At 34.5% G+C, this 19,991-nt stretch overlaps 1 protein-coding gene across 4 annotated transcripts in view; it reads left to right on the top strand.

Moving 5' to 3' along the window:
- The window catches only part of LOC117103203 (INO80 complex subunit D-like), a 28,340-nt gene that overhangs the window by 1,193 nt on the left and 7,156 nt on the right, over positions 1–19,991 (top strand). For 3 of the 4 annotated variants that reach the window (XM_033243737.1, XM_033243735.1, XM_033243738.1), the window contains exons 2-9: positions 6,218–6,463; positions 7,246–8,057; positions 9,595–9,694; positions 14,561–14,770; positions 15,835–15,941; positions 17,448–17,581; positions 18,533–18,659; positions 19,084–19,326. In XM_033243737.1, coding sequence (XP_033099628.1) covers positions 6,246–6,463; positions 7,246–8,057; positions 9,595–9,694; positions 14,561–14,770; positions 15,835–15,941; positions 17,448–17,581; positions 18,533–18,659; positions 19,084–19,326 — 1,951 coding nt within the window. In that variant the 5' untranslated portion in view covers positions 6,218–6,245. The remainder of the gene's footprint in view (positions 1–6,217; positions 6,464–7,245; positions 8,058–9,594; positions 9,695–14,560; positions 14,771–15,834; positions 15,942–17,447; positions 17,582–18,532; positions 18,660–19,083; positions 19,327–19,991) is intronic. The other variant, XM_033243739.1, reaches the window with a different exon arrangement.

Raw genomic sequence — 19,991 nt, 5'->3', positions numbered from 1 at the left:
GTTTTGAAGCGATAATTGTTTCTTCAAACTACTTTTCTGCAAAAAGTAACTTGTTGTTTAGCAACTGAAGCTTTATGGAGGTTTTCTATAAATGCCTAGAATAGAAGTAGGCCTAGGCCTAAGTATATTTGCTAAACCATGAAGTATATTTATACTAAAAAGAATCAGAAATACAAATTTCCATGCCTGGGATTCCTGTACATATTTTAGAATTAAAAGAAGTGTATAAACACATACTTCTAGGCCTATATAATTTAGGTGCTAAAATATAGGTAATCTTCATCGTCAAACCCAATTTTGCAGTGGCCCCTAACCTACAGTAAAAAAATACAGAATTACAGTACCAATACATACTAGGGATAGGCCTTTCAGTATTTTGGTATATATAAATATTCTTGCCCACTTCAACTCTTTTGATTTAATCAGGTGTCTCCCAGATTTTCATGCAATCTTCCTGTCTCTGAAATTTTCATATAAGAACCCCAAAATTGAAAATATAAAAAAATGACTATATTTATACTTGCTTTTTTTCAAATTTGAACCATAATTGAGTACCAGCGGCAGATTTAAAGAGGGCATACAGAGATTCCAACGCTTGGAGCTCAAAATTTGGGAGACTGGATATGCCCTGTACGTCTTTGTACTGTACAGCGACATTTTTGATAAAGTTGGCGCATAAAGGAAAAATTGACACAGAAATTAGACCTGCTTACTTATTGGTACCAAAAAGCCACTAAATATAGCTGTTTGTTGTACTTTGTGGTTGGAGAATTTGACGAAATTCGGGACCGACCAAGAAATTCGGGAAAGTAAATTTGGGAAAGTAAATATGGAAGACTTCGAAATGGTAGGGTTGGAACATATGATCGTGAGGGGCATAAGACCAATATTTTTTTGGGAATAACATTTGATCTTATCAGAAAATTACCTTGCTAATAGCAAAAATACAAACTGAAATTAACAAAGGTGCTAGAGCTCCTACAGTGGGGGATTTGCTCCCCATCAGTGACTCTTTCTCCGTTTGCACATCCATTTTAACATACTGTATTGTAGCCCTGTAGAGGGCACAGTTTAGTTTTCTTGATGTTCGGGAAGTTGATTCCTAATCATGATGCCTAATCATATTGGTGAAAAATAACTTGACAGTAGTTCTTTAAATGTCAATTTCTAAGTTTTTATTATTTTATATAGGGCTCTGCAACTAAAGGCTTGCTTATTCGCAGAGTTCCTTTATCACGAATTGATCATCTAATTGTACTTATATTCTCTTTATTATTATGAATTATCATCACATACTGTACAAATTGCTATATTATATGACAAAAGTGAAATAAATATTACTTGAATTGAATTGAATTTATTACAATTAGTGTACCTGTAAGGCCAATGCGAGATGCTGCGCACATCGGCCTTACGCCCCTAAACTCTAGTTTACAGTATAGGCTTACCCAGCCCAGGTACTGTACTGTATGCGAAATTCAGTGGAGTCTACCTCTCCAATGACGGACTTATACTGTACCCAGGGTACCCAGGTAGGTATAGGTTTAGCCAGTGAGCCTGTTCAGCCATCTTTTGGATGCCCAACAAATATTTAGGACGGCCACTTTTACCATGAGGGCTTAAACGGCTTGGTCTAATCAGCTCGGCCTGGACTAATTGAGCCTGATCTACCTTTAGCAAATTCTTTATCTTCAAACCTATCGCATGTTACATTAAACATAAGCAAAAATGACATTTACGTTTGATGATTGAATTGATTGATTGAATTTTCATTGTTTTCATACCAATATTCGGTGGGGATTCCCAAAAATGTAAGGCTTAACCATTGCCTGGCCCAGTGAAAAGTTCACTTCACAACACGCGTTGTGTTAAAAACATTATACCCCGCTAGAAAATGGACGGTTCTGAGTCACCCACACGCATGCATGTGGCTCTGCAAAATAGGCCCTACTTGAGATTCGGCTCCCGAACATAATATTATTGGTGTTCGTAAATCTCTGGTTATACAGTACAGTAATTAGTTCATGAAATACCGTAAAAAGATTAGTTGTTAACGTCACAACTTAAATTTTATAAGTCAACAAAATACAGTAGGTCTTTCTTTCTTTCTTTATTTGCCTTTTTTTCACATAGAATACAGAACATGATAATAGACAAATTAGGAAACCAAAAAATAGCATAAAGCTATCAAGTCTGGTTTCACTAACATAGATAAATACTGGTGATTCATAGTATAAAATGAAAATAAAGGCATACACTAATATGTTTACATTTTTATAGAGAAATGGGAGGAATGCATACGTTATACAAAATTGCAATTATTTTACTTATGTACCTGATAAATAATATTCTCTCACTGATTTTATGAACTGATATTTTGAGTTGATATATTTTAAATGATAAGGCAAGTTGTTCCAGAGTTTTGCACCAGCAAATGACATTGCAAATTGGCCAGTGACTGTGTTCATTTTCTTTACGTACAAATTATTTGCATACTTAAACCTTGTATTTTGACAATGAGATAAGGTTTCAAAATAATCATTTAAACTATGTGGAGAATAACGATGATATAAATCAAATACAAATAAGTTTACTTTAAATTTATGGAGTTTATAAATGTCTAAAAGGCCTAGTTAAGGAAATATCTTCTGGGAATACATCTTCTGGGAAATTAAAATAGGGTATAAATTTGTAAAAAATGTATTACCCCAGACTTCTAGACCATATGTTAAATTGGGTTGTATAAATGCTTTGTATAATAAAATTAAAATATAATGTGGTACAAAGCTTCTTAGTTTAAATAATATTCCTGATTTCTTTCGGATAATTTGATTAACTTCATTAATATATGCCTTCCATGTTGAGTGCTTATCTATGGTAACTCCAACAAAAGAAACTTCATCTACTTCACTTATAACCTTTGACACTTAACCATGCAGAGAAATATGCTTACCCTTTCCATGAAAAATAATAAAATTAGTTTTATTTACATTTATGGTTACCTTGTTTGCATCATACCAATCAATAACTTTCTTAAATTGATAATTAACTAATGATAGAGTTAAAGTTTTTACTTCTGGAAAATTATGAATCATCTGCAAATAATCGGAAATCAAAATATTTGGATTCGGTAAATCATTAATGTAAATTAAGAACAATGTTGGACCAAGTGTTGACCCTTGCAGTACTCCACAGGTCACAGGGTCTTCTTCAGAGGTGACTTCATTTATAGATACAAATTGTGACCTTTGACTTAAATAATCTGAAAGCCATAATGTTTGAGTTTTGAAAGTAAAATGGTGTGGTTAATAGTGTCAAAGGCCTTAGTAAAGTCTATAAATATTCCAATAGTCGAATTCCTTTTATCAATTTGCTGAATTAAGTTGTTTGTTAAATTAATCAAAGATAATTTTGCACTGTGTTTTTCTGTGTCTAGGCCTATCTCTCGATTCGGAGGACCTAGAGTAGAATTTACACTAGACTAAGTTGAGAGATGAAGATGCATCTGCATAGCCTAGGAACATTACCATATGCAAGTAACCGTAGCTGGGTGCAATCTATGTCTATAACTGAAATATCTTTGATAGCTAATTTAACACTATTCCTTTGAAGACAAAATTCCAACTTTTAAACACCTTTAAATGCCTCTAAAGATCATAATTTTCTAATTTTTCCTTATGTCTGGAAGTGGGCGTGGCCCACCATCAGCTCAGGGCCATGCCCACTGGCTACCATTTTGGACGGCTATTTCGTTTTTCTGGCTAAACCTCTGCTGGTAGGTGCCTATTCTAATATATGAAGTTTTATTTTTAGACATCGATTGCTCAGTATCAGCAGTAAGGTGAACAACAGGCATTGTATTATAATCTAAAAGATTTTTCTGCTAGTACTATAGCCTACTTTACGGTTATATTTTAACATTGAAGTACTATACTTTTGGAGAAAATTAAAACAAAGGCAAATTTTCTTGGATGGTAAAATTATGAATTCTTCATTAACTGTATCCTCCAATTCAACGTATAAAAAAAAACTAGCAAATTACTTTAAAGGCATCATTTCCAGCTGACCCAATTCCATCCTGTTTACCAGTTACCTATAATGTAAAGCAGTCATCAACAGTAATCAACGATTATGAACAGATAATTCATGTCTGGAAAATTATAATGAATTGCTTCTGCATATTAATGAAAGGGCAAAAAAATATCAAATTATATTTAAATAATACTTGTACTGTAAGTTAAGGATTTCTTAGAAAATTGAACATAATAATACATTTCTTAAAATATTCAACATTTATAACAAAAAGAATGTTGCAAAATACTGTATTTAAATGATGTACTGTACCAGTAGGGTTGCTGCTGAATTTGATAAATATGTTATTCCCGTAATTACTGTATAACAGTACATCTTATTTGTGGTCCTGAGAATTTAAAATTTGCATTATGTATTATCGACCTACACATATATGGTGGCTGCGTACACCTATACTCAATTCCCTAAAACTAATTGAGAACAGATTTTTTGCAATGCGTGCAGACAGGCTATTGTGCACATTAGACTAACAACTAAACATCACGTTGAAGGATTAGGTACTGTAGTTAGAGGCAATATGTAGCAGTGGTAAATTGAAGGCCCCTGGGGATCGCAGCAGCCACGGTGCAGTGCCTTGGGAGACAAACATGTTTTTGGGGGTCCCAAGTCCCTCGATAAGTTGTGAAAGTCCCCTGGAAAATGCAAGCAAGAAAGAATCTCCCTGACAGTAACCAATCTTTTTTTGCAGAGTTATCAATTTCTCACGGAAAACAGTGCCAGTGGGTACAGCTATCACCACCTGTCGCAAAATAAAGTTAGATAAGAAAGCTTATTTAAACAGATCTCCCAAACATGACTTCTACCAGCTTGGGACCCCTGTTAAAGAATATTGCATGATAAATCATCGTTTCTTTACACATGTAAAGTAGATAGCGTGCCCTTATGCTCAAATACAGTAGCTTTTCATTATTTAAAAACTAAGGTCAAGGAACTTAACTTTTTTTAAAAAATAAAATATCTCTAGTTTTCTACGTATTCATCGACTAAGGGCTTTGCTGTTACTCCTGTTCAAATCTTACTCAACTCGTAACCAGGCCTGCTCGTACTGTAACCCAAGATCACTTTTTACAATGGCGCAAGTTTAATGCCTTATTTTTTAATATGCAAAAAAAAGTTGTTTCTTTAGATGAAGACCACAAAGGAATGTAAAGAACAGGAAGTGACAGATCTTATGAAAATTGAAGCATTTAAAAAGGATTACACAAAAGTTAGGATTGCATTACTCCCATTATCTCCTTCCCTTTATAATGATGAATCAACTTATAATGTAACTTGGAATAGCATACTACCAACATTGTTGGAGTCTGATGTGCGAGACAAAAATTATAATTTGTATAGCGCCTTCCGTAATACAGTAAAGTAATCACAGAATAGAGCGCCCTTTGTTATTTAAAAAAAAAGGTTGATAGTGTAACTTACTATGGAATAAAGTCCTTAGTCTGTACACCATAAAACTTTGAAATTGAAGCCCAATGGGCTTAATCTCGAGATGAAGCCCATCTCGAAATGAAGCCCATGGGCTTCTTTTCAAGACACTATGGCATAGGCTTCTTTTCAAGATAGTACAGTACATAAACTGTACATGAATTTCAAAAAAAGAAAAATTATAAACAAGCTTGGTTTATACAGTTTTAGTTGGTTTATACAGTAGGTGATTTAATGTCAGTTAAATCCACTCCACGTTACAGTGGCCTTATTTATTGTTTTATAGGATAAATTCAAACAATTTACAGTCAGCGTTAATTTTGAAAAGAAGCTCCCCCTCTTTACTTTGCAAAAGTAGCCTTGAAAAGAAGCCCAAAGTTAACAGATTCAAGGTTTTATATGGTAGCTTTGTTAAAGAAGTTATTGCCTATATTTACATTTTAATAACAAATTTACTTTTATGAATTTTAGGGTATATAAGGAGCCATTTATTTTATCTTCAAAACATTTTTATGATGCGTGAGATAATATACAGGTACGCGCGAGACCTAAGAAGTGGATGCTCATGTGTGAGACTCGCACATTATGCGTGAAAGTTGGCAGAGTGTAGATTAGACTTGGTATACAATTTTAGAAATGTGGTAATTTGTGCTAACAAAATGCTTATTTTGTTGTTTTCTTTTTTTTCCCATTCTGTCAGCCAATGGTGTGGGTACTCTTAGAGAGTGATGTATGAGGGCAAGCATATTCACTATTCGGAAGTTGACAACAAACCGCTCTGCTCGTACAGTATCAAATTATGTAAACAAAGGCGACTGAAAGGCTATGCGTTTTGCATACGCCATGTGCTGGAGGACAAGTCTGCGCCGTTTAAACAGTGTGAATTTGTGGCCAAGTACAACAACTCACGATGCACTAATCCTATTCCGCAAGACCAAGAACGGAAGTATGACCACTTTATTATTATGATTTAATGTTGTTATTAATTTGGATTAATTTTTTTATTAACAATGGGTTACTGTGTACATGTAGTCTCTCTAGTCGTAATAGATAATAAAATCAGTCATGTCTAGATTTGTGTCAATAAAATTCCATTGATGATTTATAATGAAATTTATTTCTTAGCTGCTTATTTGGTACTCTGCCAACTCTAGGCATCTTGTTACTAATCACAAGGGAAATTAATGTTTATGTTACCATAAGTGATTTTTGGAATGTTTGTGTTCTGAAACACCTTCAGTTGGGAAAGCAATTTTTTCCTGTGATAGAGGAGGGAAGTTGTACTGAATTGCTTCTAACTGTATGGGGCCCCACAAGAGTGTTTTGACATGTACTGTATATTTTAGTCATGCAACTCAATTTAACACTGGACCAATTTCATTCCAAACATCCTACTCAATACTGTACCTACTCATATTCATGAATGGAGAAAGACATACTCTAGTATTTTGCGAGAAGATGAACAAAAGTAATAATTTAAGAACTAAAATAAATCAGACCAAGCATCACATAAAAAATCACCAATAATTCAGATTTCAAGAACTTAATTGCTCTACACAACGTAAATTAATATTAAGTTACAGTATTTTACCACCAAGCAAACAATGTCATTGATATGAAATTGTATTTAAATTTGTATTTGATAAATTGTCTTACAGTAATAGTGTTTCACTTTCACTATATACCGGTGCACTGTGTTACAATTGATGTGTTTATGTTTCTCTTTAGATATTGTAACAGTCACATGCAAGTTTTAGGCCTTGTGCCAAAAAGAGCGAAACAAAAGAAAAATGTTGAGGGAACTGTCAAGAACGGAGACGGCAAAGATGCGAAGGATAGCAAAGATGAAATACCGAGTTACATCAACAAAGCTGTGCCAAGCAATCTTGGCGACATGGACCTTATCGAAAGTATTATCAACCGGCAAAAGATACAAGAGGAAAAAATTAATAACGTTTCATCCCCGGAGGCTGCGTTGCATGTTAACTCAATCGTAGCTCACCTTCTTTCACTCCCTCCAAAGAAACCGCTTGGAAATTCCCATACGGATACACCTGCCGGTAGTACTGCAGATAACGGCAAGACCAAAGTCAAAACAAAGTCACGGAATAAATCGGATGTACGCAGTAAAGCTCAGGAAAAATTTTATGACAAATTGGAACAGAATAAAGTCCGTCTGCATTTGCAAAGACAAAAAGAAATTTTAGAGCGAGCAAAAAAATTAAAACAACCGTCAAAGTCGTCACCTTTTTCCGCTAAACTTGAAACCCTGCCCCCATTTCGGACGTTTCAGGAGCAACCAAATACAAACTCACAGAGTAATTTGTGCAGTTCTCTATTAAAGGACGCAAAGCCCCAAAATTCTAGCAAATCATTCCATATCACGCCTGCCTATTTGCCACCCAATGTGCCAATATTACAAGCAAGACCAAAACGACCGAGGCAGGTTTTTATTGAGAAAACTGGTGTTGAAGAAGTAGATAAATTAAAGGATATATACCGAGCAGAGGAGCATAAGAATCTTGATCTCTTTCCGTTAGGTAAGTAAACCTCTAAGTGAGTATAGTGCACTAGTGCAGATTTGTAGGCCTCTACTCTGATGTGGTAGTGAAGTGGAATTTTTCTGTTCATTTCTTTGGACAGGCATGCCAAGTACTGTACTATACATTGTGAATGTAGTTGAGTTAGTATAAGTGGTCCTAGCTTTTGACAGATGACAACAAATAGCTGATAACTGTGTGATGACGATACGCATGTTAAACACTTGACTAACTGTCCTCGGGACATTTTACTTCACAAAATGTACAGTACCTGTAAAACGCTAGTTTCTGCAGTGTATTTCATGCTCCTGTCATCAGGAGCCTTTTTTTTTCATGATTTATTTTACAGTACTGTATACATTACTAACGTAACATTTCAGAAGTTGTATGTTAATAACTTGCGGTTGTAAATGTAATGAAGTACAGTACATATTTTATTTCTGCTCAATAATTGGACATTTTTTTTTCAGTCAGTGGGGTTCTCACGGTTTATATACAAGATTTTGTTTTTAATATTTGTACTGACCTTGACCTGCATGTACAGTACTACAGTATTACAGTAAATTCATGTTTAGTGTTGTAATTCCATAGGGAGTATTCGATAGATTTGCCCGCAGGTACAGTATTTCCAAAAGTAAAGGCCTACTGTACTTTATAGCATATACTACAGTAGCACTCTGGAATTTTATTTACATTCCTTTTTCTTTTATACTGTATCCAGTGATCAAGGTGCCTGAGCATCTCCCTCTTGAAAAAAAATAATAGTAAATGGAAGTAAATGGAAAACTAATTTGTTATAGTACATTAATAAATAATAGCAACAAGCATTAAATGTCAAGAAACATCCATTTTCTGATTAAATTCTTGTTTTATTTTCGCTTCTCTAATACCATTAAGTTTGTACTAGTTAGATTTTGTCCATTATTCTTTAATTAATCAGCTAGTAGAATTGAATACTACTCAGCAACGCCATTTTCAAATTCCTGGATACACAAATACCCATTGCGCCAGTACACTTATAGTGTATTTGCTTTTACATCCCCATTGAGTGCACTGTAGTATTGTATGTGTTTCATGTTTTTGTTGCAATCTATTGACAGGTGTGTAAATGTACAATATAATGTATAGTGTAACCACCTACGTCTAAAGGTCAATCAATATAGTGTGCGCTATAATGTTGTTATTTGTAAATTTCAAAATATAGCAGGGATAGTATTTTTTGTGAATTGTACAATATTACTATACAGCATTAATTCAACTGTTGGTACTATAACTGTAAAATTGTTGTTATAATTTGAGCGTTTTATTGTATTTATAATACTTAATAATATGGTCATGGGTTTGATTTAACTGCAATTTTTCACCCATTTGGCACACCCCAATTCTTGATGCTCAAACGAATAAGACATTTTGCAGTAAAGGATTGGAAATTACATGTGTTCTATATACAGTAGTTATCAGAAGTGAAGTTTAGCATCATACAACCAAGGCATAATTTTTTAATCAGTTGTTGATTTATTTTCTTAAAAATAATCAGGGTTAGAAGACTCTGATGAGGAAGATTCTGAAACAGAAAGTGGCCAAGTGCCAACATGTCATAGAACATCCCTGCCCTCATCTGATGAAGAAACAAAACGGTATGTACAGTAGTCATTATTGATTAACAGGTTGTGTATTAGTAAGATACTGTACAGCAGGGAGGTGTTAGTATATAACAACTCACTGGATACAGCAAGCAAGACACAGTTTAGTATTACCATATTTACAGTATTTAACCTGTAACCCCAGGGCGTATATTATTGAGAGGGCATTTATTTGAAGGAGGCTTCTATTTTTTTTTTAATAGAGAGGTTTCTAATGCAAACAAATATGTATACGCATAAGTTTAGCTATCCGTAACAGTTTGTAGCCATTCTGTGTCTTTTGCAATCACAGCGAAATTCAAGCGTACCCTAATACGCCTGGGACCTACAGTAGCTTAGGCCTAGTACTATTCTGTTCTCTCCTCTCATCATGCTTCTCAAAGTTTTATTAGTAAGTAAGGTTTTGGAAATTTAAATTGAAAATTGTAGCTGAAAAATACTTCCTTTGTTGCCCAGAAGTGTTGGTTATTTTGTGATAGGCGCTATTGTTTATGACCCAAAAGTGCCTGGCTACAAGTAGGCCTGGGGCCTAGGCGTACACAAAATTCTGACACCACCAAAGTCAAAGCACTGACGTTTTGGTATCCCAAAATGGGACGCATCCTATCATAATTTGCTGTCTTCAGATGTCACAAAAATGGCACGTACGTATTCAAAGATACGTTTTTGTTTACACTTACAGTACGTAAAATGTGAAAAAATAAACTAAGATCCTAACTAGAAATCCAAAATTTCGCTACGCGTTTTTCACTTACGTGTACTGAGCGAGATATGCGTGTCATCCACACGTTTAGCGGATAGCAGCCTGCGTATGACGTCAAACTGATGACAAATTTGTCACACTAACCTTACACGTTTGCGTGCAAAACCTGTCTATTGGTGTAAAATAAATAGAACTCCAATAAACGCCCTTAATTTCACTGCAAATGCGGAACTAAACAATAACTCTACATCAAATTTTGGGATCATAAAAGGTTATTTTATCCCTAACCAGGTTAATGAATGATACCATTAGGCTGAGCCTAACTGTTTTGTTATAAAAATTGGTACAAACATGTTTCAACAGTTCAACTGCCATCTCCGGTGTAACAATACTTAAAAGCAAGCACTTAAAAGTATTTATAGGAGTGAACAAATTCATGGTAAATAGGCGAACAGGAGCGTATGAAAAAAAAAGACCAAATAAAGATGAAGAAATACATAAGACCAAATTGGAGGTGGAGCATTCATGTTTAAGGAATTGAAACATACCAGAGAAGAAATGCATGAATCAAATCATTTATTCATTTTTACTCATGTACAGTAGTCCTGTTCCTGTCTCTTATACACATCTGTACTATAACTGTAAAATTGTAGTTATAATTTGAGCGTTTTATTGTATTTATAATACTTAATAATATGGTCATGGGTTTGATTTAACTGCAATTTTTCACCCATTTTAAAGGATTGGAAATTACATGTGTTCCATATACAGTAGTTATCAGAAGTGAAGTTTAGCATCATACAACCAAGGCATAATTTTTTAATCAGTTGTTGATTTATTTTCTTAAAAATAATCAGGGTTAGAAGACTCTGATGAGGAAGATTCTGAAACAGAAAGTGGCCAAGTGCCAACATGTCATAGAACATCCCTGCCCTCATCTGATGAAGAAACAAAACGGTATGTACAGTAGTCATTATTGATTAACAGGTTGTGTATTAGTAAGATACTGTACAGCAGGGAGGTGTTAGTATATAACAACTCACTGGATACAGCAAGCAAGACACAGTTTAGTAGCCTTCTAAAATAGTATTAGGCTACAGTCTCTGTCTCTTATACACATCTAGATGTGTATAAGAGACAGCTGTAACCCCAGGGCGTATATTATTGAGAGGGCATTTATTTGAAGGAGGCTTCTATTTTTTTTTTAATAGAGAGGTTTCTAATGCAAACAAATATGTATACGCATAAGTTTAGCTATCCGTAACAGTTTGTAGCCATTCTGTGTCTTTTGCAATCACAGCGAAATTCAAGCGTACCCTAATACGCCTGGGACCTACAGTAGCTTAGGCCTAGTACTATTCTGTTCTCTCCTCTCATCATGCTTCTCAAAGTTTTATTAGTAAGTAAGGTTTTGGAAATTTAAATTGAAAATTGTAGCTGAAAAATACTTCCTTTGTTGCCCAGAAGTGTTGGTTATTTTGTGATAGGCGCTATTGTTTATGACCCAAAAGTGCCTGGCTACAGGTAGGCCTGGGGCCTAGGCCTACACAAAATCCTGACACCACCAAAGTCAAAGCACTGACGTTTTGGTATCCCAAAATGGGACACATCCTATCATAATTTGCTGTCTTCAGATGTCACAAAAATGGCACGTAAATTTTCAAAGATACGTTTTTGTTTACACTTACGTAAAATGTGAAAAAATAAACTAAGATCCTAACTAGAAATCCAAAATTTCCCTACGCGTTTTTCACTTACGTGTACTGAGCGAGTTATGCGTGTCGTCCACACGTTTAGCGGATAGCAGCCTGCGTATGACATCAAACTAATGACATATTTGTCACACTAACCCTACACGTTTGTGTGCGAAACCTGTCTACAGTATTGGTGTAAAATAAATAGAACTCCAATAAACGCCCCTTAATTTCACTGCAAATGTGGAACTAAACAATAACTCTACATCAAATTTTAGGATCATAAAAGGTTATTTTATCGCCAACCAGGTTAATGAATGATACCATTATGCTGAGCCTAACTGTTTTGTTATAAAAATTGGTACAAACATGTTTCAACAGTTCAACTGCCATCTCCGGTTTAACAATACTTAAAAGCAAGCACTTAAAAGTATTTATAGTCCGAGTGAACAAATGTAATTCATGGTAAATAGGCGAACAGGAGCGTATAAAAAAAAAGACCTAATAACTACATAGGACCAAATTGGAAGTGGAGCATTCATGTTTAAGGAATTGAAACATACCAGAGAAGAAATACATGAATCAAATCATTTATTCATTTTTACTCATGTACAGTAGTCCTATTCTGATAAATATCATATTTATAATATCTTGTCTTATTCTTATTAAAACTACTTCTGTAAGATTTATATTGAAATATTATCATTTTTATTGTTTTTTACAGTGTTTGTATAATGGATGTTATAGTGAAAAATTTCTCTAATTTAGATGCCCCAAACTTTTTCAGGCCAATTTGATTCACAGAAACAATAATTAGTAACAATATAAAAACAAACACTTAAAAAACACTAGTTGTGAAATTGCCAGTCTGTCAATGGCTGTCATAGAGTTATTAGAATATTGGAGTGCTGTATTGAACTACAGTTTACTGTAGAGTAAGTCAGAGGTAAGGGACCAATTAATTGCCTTAATCTCTCCCAAAAGAGAACACCCCTCGAAAACAAAATTGAACAGTCGGCTCTAGCGCCAAGCACAGGCGATCCCGCAACCATATAAATTTGTATGTTCCTCTCAAAAATGGATGCTCAATACAAGAGCACCTCCATGCTGTGATTGCTGTGAGCAGTGTCTCAGTCAGACTCGCAGTGGTTATGTGCGAAAAAAAAAATTATTTACAGTTTCTCTTCCTCAAAATTTGTTTATTTCCATTTGCATTTTCGAATGGGTACTATTATTTATTGTTTAGAAGTAATGAAAAAAGATGGAAGGAGAAAAAATGAAAGTAGATTTTTCATTAATATTAATCCTTGATTAAATTTACTTGTACTTAGTGGTTTCCCTGAGTATAATTAATTTCCATTGATTACCGGTATCTGAAACTGAATTCAATACAGTATTGTACATTTGGTGTTGCTTCTTAGAACTTTGTCTGTTCTATTAGGACTTGTTTACAGTACAGATTCATAGTGATAGCCTCGGGCTTTGTGGTAATTAACATGCATGAAAAAATGTAGTACCGTACTATGGTAATCAATTCATAATACTGTATACAAAGCTGCGAATTAATCTAGGCCTTTTTAGGATGTGTATTCAATTATTATTGTTTTATGAGCTGATTAATAATAAAGGAAGATTGTGAACTACAGGATATGTAATATATTTTATTACACCTCATAAGTATTAGGTGTAGTACGGTAAACAACATTTCATTGTTCAATTTCACTCAGTGCTTGGTACAATATTATTTTCAACTAAAAAGACAAAAGTACTGTACTATCCAGAATTGATTATTGTATGCCGGGCTAAATGAAGCGAATACGTCAACTATGTATATAATAACACTTGCAGCTCGAAATGTTAGTATGTAAAGTAGAGTACAGTGTTGTACAGTGTCTACAGTACTATACTGTATGAGATAGTAAAACGAATACAAAACTGTATAAAGCAGTGAATTCTACTTCCCTCTGTGTTGGATGATTGAGAATACTGTGCCTCACTCCACCTTGTGTACTTGACCATGTATTTGTATTCTGTACTATAATTTTTTAGTTGTTGCATTAGTCATTATCAAAGCCCACAGCATGTGTCTTGTCCCTAATTATAGGCTTATTGACTACAGTGCATCATTTTAAATTCAAATAATTAATCCAGGTATAACGTACAGAAGTACTGCTCCTAATTGCATACTATACTAGTAGACTTACATACTGCACATATCCTGAAATATAGGACAGAAGATAGTTGCTGTGAGAAATAAGCTGTAACAACAATATAGATGAAAATTTGTCATAACCATTTATTTTATCCCATCCAAAATAATGTTGAACACTTTGAATTATTTTAACTTCGAGCATAACGTTCAGTAGTTCTGTGATATGGATGTATTGTCATTCTGTTGTGCTTAAAATTTTAAAAACATCCTAAAAGGTAATTGTTCATATTTTCTCTTCGTTTGAAACTTAGAACTAGCCCTGAAATATCACGAAGTGAATTATTAACGCAACGCAAGTCTCAGGTCCGTAAAAACTGCCTGTTAGCGTTGAGATCAGAAACATCGAAACGTGAACAAGCGTCGGAACGTGCATCTTGCTTAGCCCTGGTGGAAGCGACAAGGCAACACGTAGCTGCAACAACAAAACTTCTTTTAGAAATCAAGAACCAATTACCAAAACGGTAAGTGGCTCAAATTAAAGTGAAATTTAAGATTGTTATTGTTATTGTTCTGTTGTGCGTAGCCAGCAAAGGTAATAATTGAAAAGGCACTACTGTACAGTATGTGATGTAAGCATAAAAACAGGCAAATCTCATTGTTCATTTGTATTTGTGAAGTGTTGCATAGTAATTGAAGAATGTTTTAGAGTACACAATCACTACAGTACCAATGAACCATGCAAAATTGAATCATGATTACCGGTAAACTGAAAAATAATACTGTTCATCAAGGAAAAAAATTCAGATTTTTTTTCTTTGAAAAGAAGCCTTACTAAATATGTTTAATAATTAACTTGTGACCTATATACAGTGTATGGTTTTAACTTCACTACTCTCCACTAAAATGCAGAAAGAAGGTTTTTGAGGAAAACCTACAAAAACCAAAACATGCTTTATCAATTAATAAAGCAGAAGAGAGTAATGAAGTAAATATGTGAGGTCTCACCGAAATGAGATGCATCGTTGGTGAAATTATATTGTCAACATTTAATACAATATTTTGATTTTAATGTTTTTGAATAACTTGATACTTATATTTTATGATTGTATACTTTTTAAGTGAATTTTCTTGCCAAAACAGTGTTCTCTGCACATATTCTGTCATTCTAGTCATATTATTTGTACAGGTTAGTTTATCTTTGAGGCAGATTTTCTCAAAACGTGGTTCTTATACACCTAAACTTTAAATGTTCACATCTCTGGATTTACTTATAGTAGGGAAGCCATTCAAAGGCCAAATGAAAGCTTGTCATGTGATATACCCAAATATAATATAAACTCGATTTTTGAATTTCTAACCATGAGACTCATTTTGTGGCGAGACCTCGCATATGCCAAACCTAATCCGAAATTGATCCTCACTGCTCAAGTTTTAGGCTTGTCTCAAACTATCTCAAAGTGTGCATGTGGTTGGCCCAATACTATTGTTTCAGTTCGGTGGTCCAATTTGAAATAAGCACCCACAAAAATGCACATTTTGTTTCCGCATAGCCATTTACTCTAATTCTTTTCTTTTTTTCCCCCAGGGAAAAACACAGGAAAATTTGTCATGCTCCTGATTGTTGTTATATTGATGAAGATGGGAAGGGATGTGCGGAGAAAGGCTTGCCTTTTTCAACGCATTGTTTCAAACGTATCCTTGTTTTGTTTTACGTTTTAATAAAGTGTTAAAGTTTATTTCAATGATTTTCAGGCTGTATTCAGCCTTGGGGAGAGGGTGTGAAAATTGAGTGCATCCTCTCTTGAAGGTTTGCATGCTAAATACGGTAGCAATAATAAGAAAATAATCAGAGATTACAAACCCTCGCCCTATTGACCATATCTATGAAAAAGTATTGGCCTGCGGTCGATTCGCTAGAGTCGACTCGATCTTTCTAGCAAAGATGCTATAGATTGCGTTTAATTTACCAGTTTATTCATTCACTGTAGAACATAAGTTAATCCATATCTTTGTTAAGAATTTTGTATTTTACGAAATTTACAACTCTATTCAATTACTAGTATTATCATTACCATATTTTTTAAAAATTGTTAGTTATTTTTTATAGCACCTAAAGGCTTTAACATTTGGCACTGTAGAAACCAAAATAATATTATTATTATTATATAATATTTATGTACCACACATATCCAATTATGGGAGAACTGATCAAGGTGCTTTTTTCCCTAGTCATTGAATACAGAATTGATCACGCACAACGTGCAGCCTCTTCCACTCCCTCAGGAGTATTCCTAATTACGCGTGTAATTATCAAGTACTAATTTCATTCCGAATCATGCACCTCCCACTGGGAAACCATTTATACTCCTGCGTGAAAAGAAGCAAATGCAGAAAGTGCTTGTAGAGAAGAGCTACCCCAGTCTAAAATGTATTGGTGTATGTATTACTGATTAATGATATGTATTACTATTAAGTATATACTGTTAATGCACATTACTAATATTATTATATCACTATTATTAATATTTTCTGTTATTAATATAAATTGTCATTTATTATCTATTATTAATATGAATTCTCGTTAGGTCATTTTACTAGCCATAAATATGGCTAGTCGATTGGCCGAGCGGTTAAGACATGGGAACAATGACTTACAGCCATAATATCGGCGCTGGTTCGCACAGCACGCTCGCCTATGGTTTTCCGGTGGTGGAACAAGTCTTCTTGGATAAGGACTCTAAACCGTAGGCCCAGTGTACACAATTGGCTCGTGTGCACTTTAAAGAACCCAGTACATCATTTAAGAAGAGTAGGGGGTAACCCCAGTGTACTGGTCCATCTCTAGTTCCTTGTCCGGCCACAGAGGGAGCGTTTATATCGCGGCCCATGTCAGGTATCCATCCTACCTGCGAATCCTTCTACCACACTACGTAAGCTAGATCATACACACTAGCTACGTAGTGACACGATAAGAAAAAGAAGACTATTAATATGCATTACTATTATTAATATGCATTACTAATTATTAATATGCATTTGTACTATTATTAATATGCATAGTACTAATTAATGTATATTACTACTTTTAGTACGCATTAGTACTATTACTAATATGCATTAGTACTATTCTTAATAATACATATTACTACTTTTAGAATGTACAACTATTGTTGTTATAACCTTGACATGTTGTATCAGATGTCGTTGAGAATGAGCATCAGCAGCTATTCTACCAGTGCACTGGGATACAATCTGATTACACGCAGTGCAAGAATACCGCATATATCATCGATAATGAAAGAGTCTTATGTGATTTTCATGCAAGTGTTTTGGTAAGACATACAAAAGAAAAATATTATTATTATTCTGACATCTGGCATGATTACATTAACCCTCATACCCCTTTTGCACTGCAAGCAAAATTCCGGACATAACCTCCCGAGTTAGTGTAAACGTCAAAAAGTCTGACTCGGGTTGCTAAGCATTCCGGGATGGATGTGTGGGACGCATCCAGCATAGGACAACCCGGGTGCATTTCGGGGTCTCCAGTGTAAACAGCACCAAAATTTATTGCGGAATTAGCCCTTACCCTGGCACCTTCCGAGCTGTGGTCAGGTAGGCCTAAACTTTGCTATCAATGGGTTAGGCCTAGACACTTTTCAAATTAAACCCTTTACGCTCCGGTATAGACTTGATATCAAAACTGCTGATTTAGTTCGCATATTTAAAAACAATCTGCAGGTACATTGCTTCAATATTGACAATAATTGTGGCTTTGTGACATTGACAACGAGGAACTCGAGCAAAGTGATGATCACCATCACAACAAAAATTGAGTGCGGTACTGTATTTTAACCCGAGTTTGTTGCCGGTGTATGGCTTATACTTCTAAAGATTGTAGCTGTATAAATTTTCAAAATTTAAATATGGTTGTTATTAATTCTTTTTTATTGGCCATTATTCTAGGCCTGGTTAGAATTCAGTGATCGATGTATATTTCCTAAGCTCCATTTTATCCTAAACAAAATAATTATATATATTTTGGCTATCAGATAAATATAAATACAATATATCTTTAAAAATGTAATACATATAATTAATCGTAATTAATGAATTGCATAAATAGGTTGGTATTCACTGCAGTCCCGTTGATGGTGAGGTGAGGCTTATCAATACTAGTTCCCCTATTAGAATCCAACTTGCTTTTTTAATTGTTTATTTTATAAATATAGATACAGTATATTTGGTGATCAAAGTTAAACACTGGTTTGTATTTGTTTCAGAAATGCCAGCCTAAACCCCGTAGGCCAAGAAAGAAAACAAAACCATCTGCCTTAACGAGACCTTTCAAGAAGAAGAAAAAGAAGCAACAAAAAGTAACTCGTCCGCAGAAACCGGTTCCTCCATTAGGTTGGTTTCTTCACCCAATTTATATTGTAACCTGTATCATAATACAAATTAAAAGTTACCATGTAGGCTTAAAGCTCTTTCCAGACTATGTTTTTGTTAAATGTAATGTGATAATAATAATAATAATAATAATATAAAAATAATAATAATAATAATAATAATAATTATAAAATATTATGTAGGCTTTTATGTAGCGCTCTATACAACTAAGTCTCAGAGTGCTTTTCCACATTATTACCCCAGTCATTGGAACGATGCCTGTGTGGGAAATTCCATAGTTTGCTGCATAAAATATATTAGCGCATTTAGCATTCAAACCTCCTCAGGTACCCATTTATACTCCAAATATATACAATTTGTCTTAGATTATGTACAGTGCCCTGTAATAACTTGATTCTTCTTAATCATTTATTTTTTGTTGCAGAACCTCTAGGGTTTGAAATGCTGTCGTCGCTAAACCTTGGCATAGATCCGTCGCAGCTGAGCCCAGCTCCCGATGGCATTGATGCCAGTGATATTTCATTTAACCTTGATGGCCACGCTGGCTTGCCACTTGACACGTCTGACCTCCAGATAGACGTGGACGACAAAGACGATTTCGCCAATTTGTTACCAAAACTTCAAGCAGATGATTTAACAGATATTTTTGGTGTAAAAATGTTTGGAGGTTTGTTGGCAATTTATGATTATATTTAATGTAATTTATAATTAGGAACTGCTAGAATTCCTATTCCACATAATGGCTGTAAATTTTACCATAGACCAGGGGAGGGCATTAAAATGGTTTGCAGGGGCACAGCTGAATTTTTTCATTTAACACTAAGGGCTAATAGCTAACCTATGGTTAAATATTGGCGTTTTCAATATGCTTACAAAAACCTTCATACTGCTTTTTTTATTTACATTATGCTTTGTTTTAATGTTCATTTGCACCGGGATGTAGCAGAAAAAGGGTTTTCTTTTGCCAAATTGGTAGGTGGGCGATACATGCTGGGTTTTTAATATATAGGGACGCAACAAAATTGCTGCATGTGGCCCGAGGGAAGTACTTCGCCCACCTGTGCCATAGACAACAGCTAATAGGATGTAATATGATTTTAAATTTTTTTGAATTTTTTGTACAAGCAAAACAAAATATTGTCTGCGTAGAACAGTGTGCTTGTCTACTCTTTATCTTTTGGACATGATAACATCAAATTAACAAAGACCTTGATAAGCCTAATTGGTTTGTTCAACTGTAATCATTACAATTATCATCATTCAAAAATTTGACTGTTAGACCATCTGTGTGTCGTTGAACCAAACCCAACAATTTTGTTTGCATAATAATTA

This window comes from Anneissia japonica, unplaced genomic scaffold (assembly GCF_011630105.1).
Source record: "Anneissia japonica isolate Jap-2015-1 unplaced genomic scaffold, ASM1163010v1 scaffold2652_len1590060_cov184, whole genome shotgun sequence".
Classification (NCBI taxonomy): domain Eukaryota; kingdom Metazoa; phylum Echinodermata; class Crinoidea; order Comatulida; family Comatulidae; genus Anneissia; species Anneissia japonica.
This window is presented reverse-complemented; position numbering and strand designations above follow the sequence as displayed.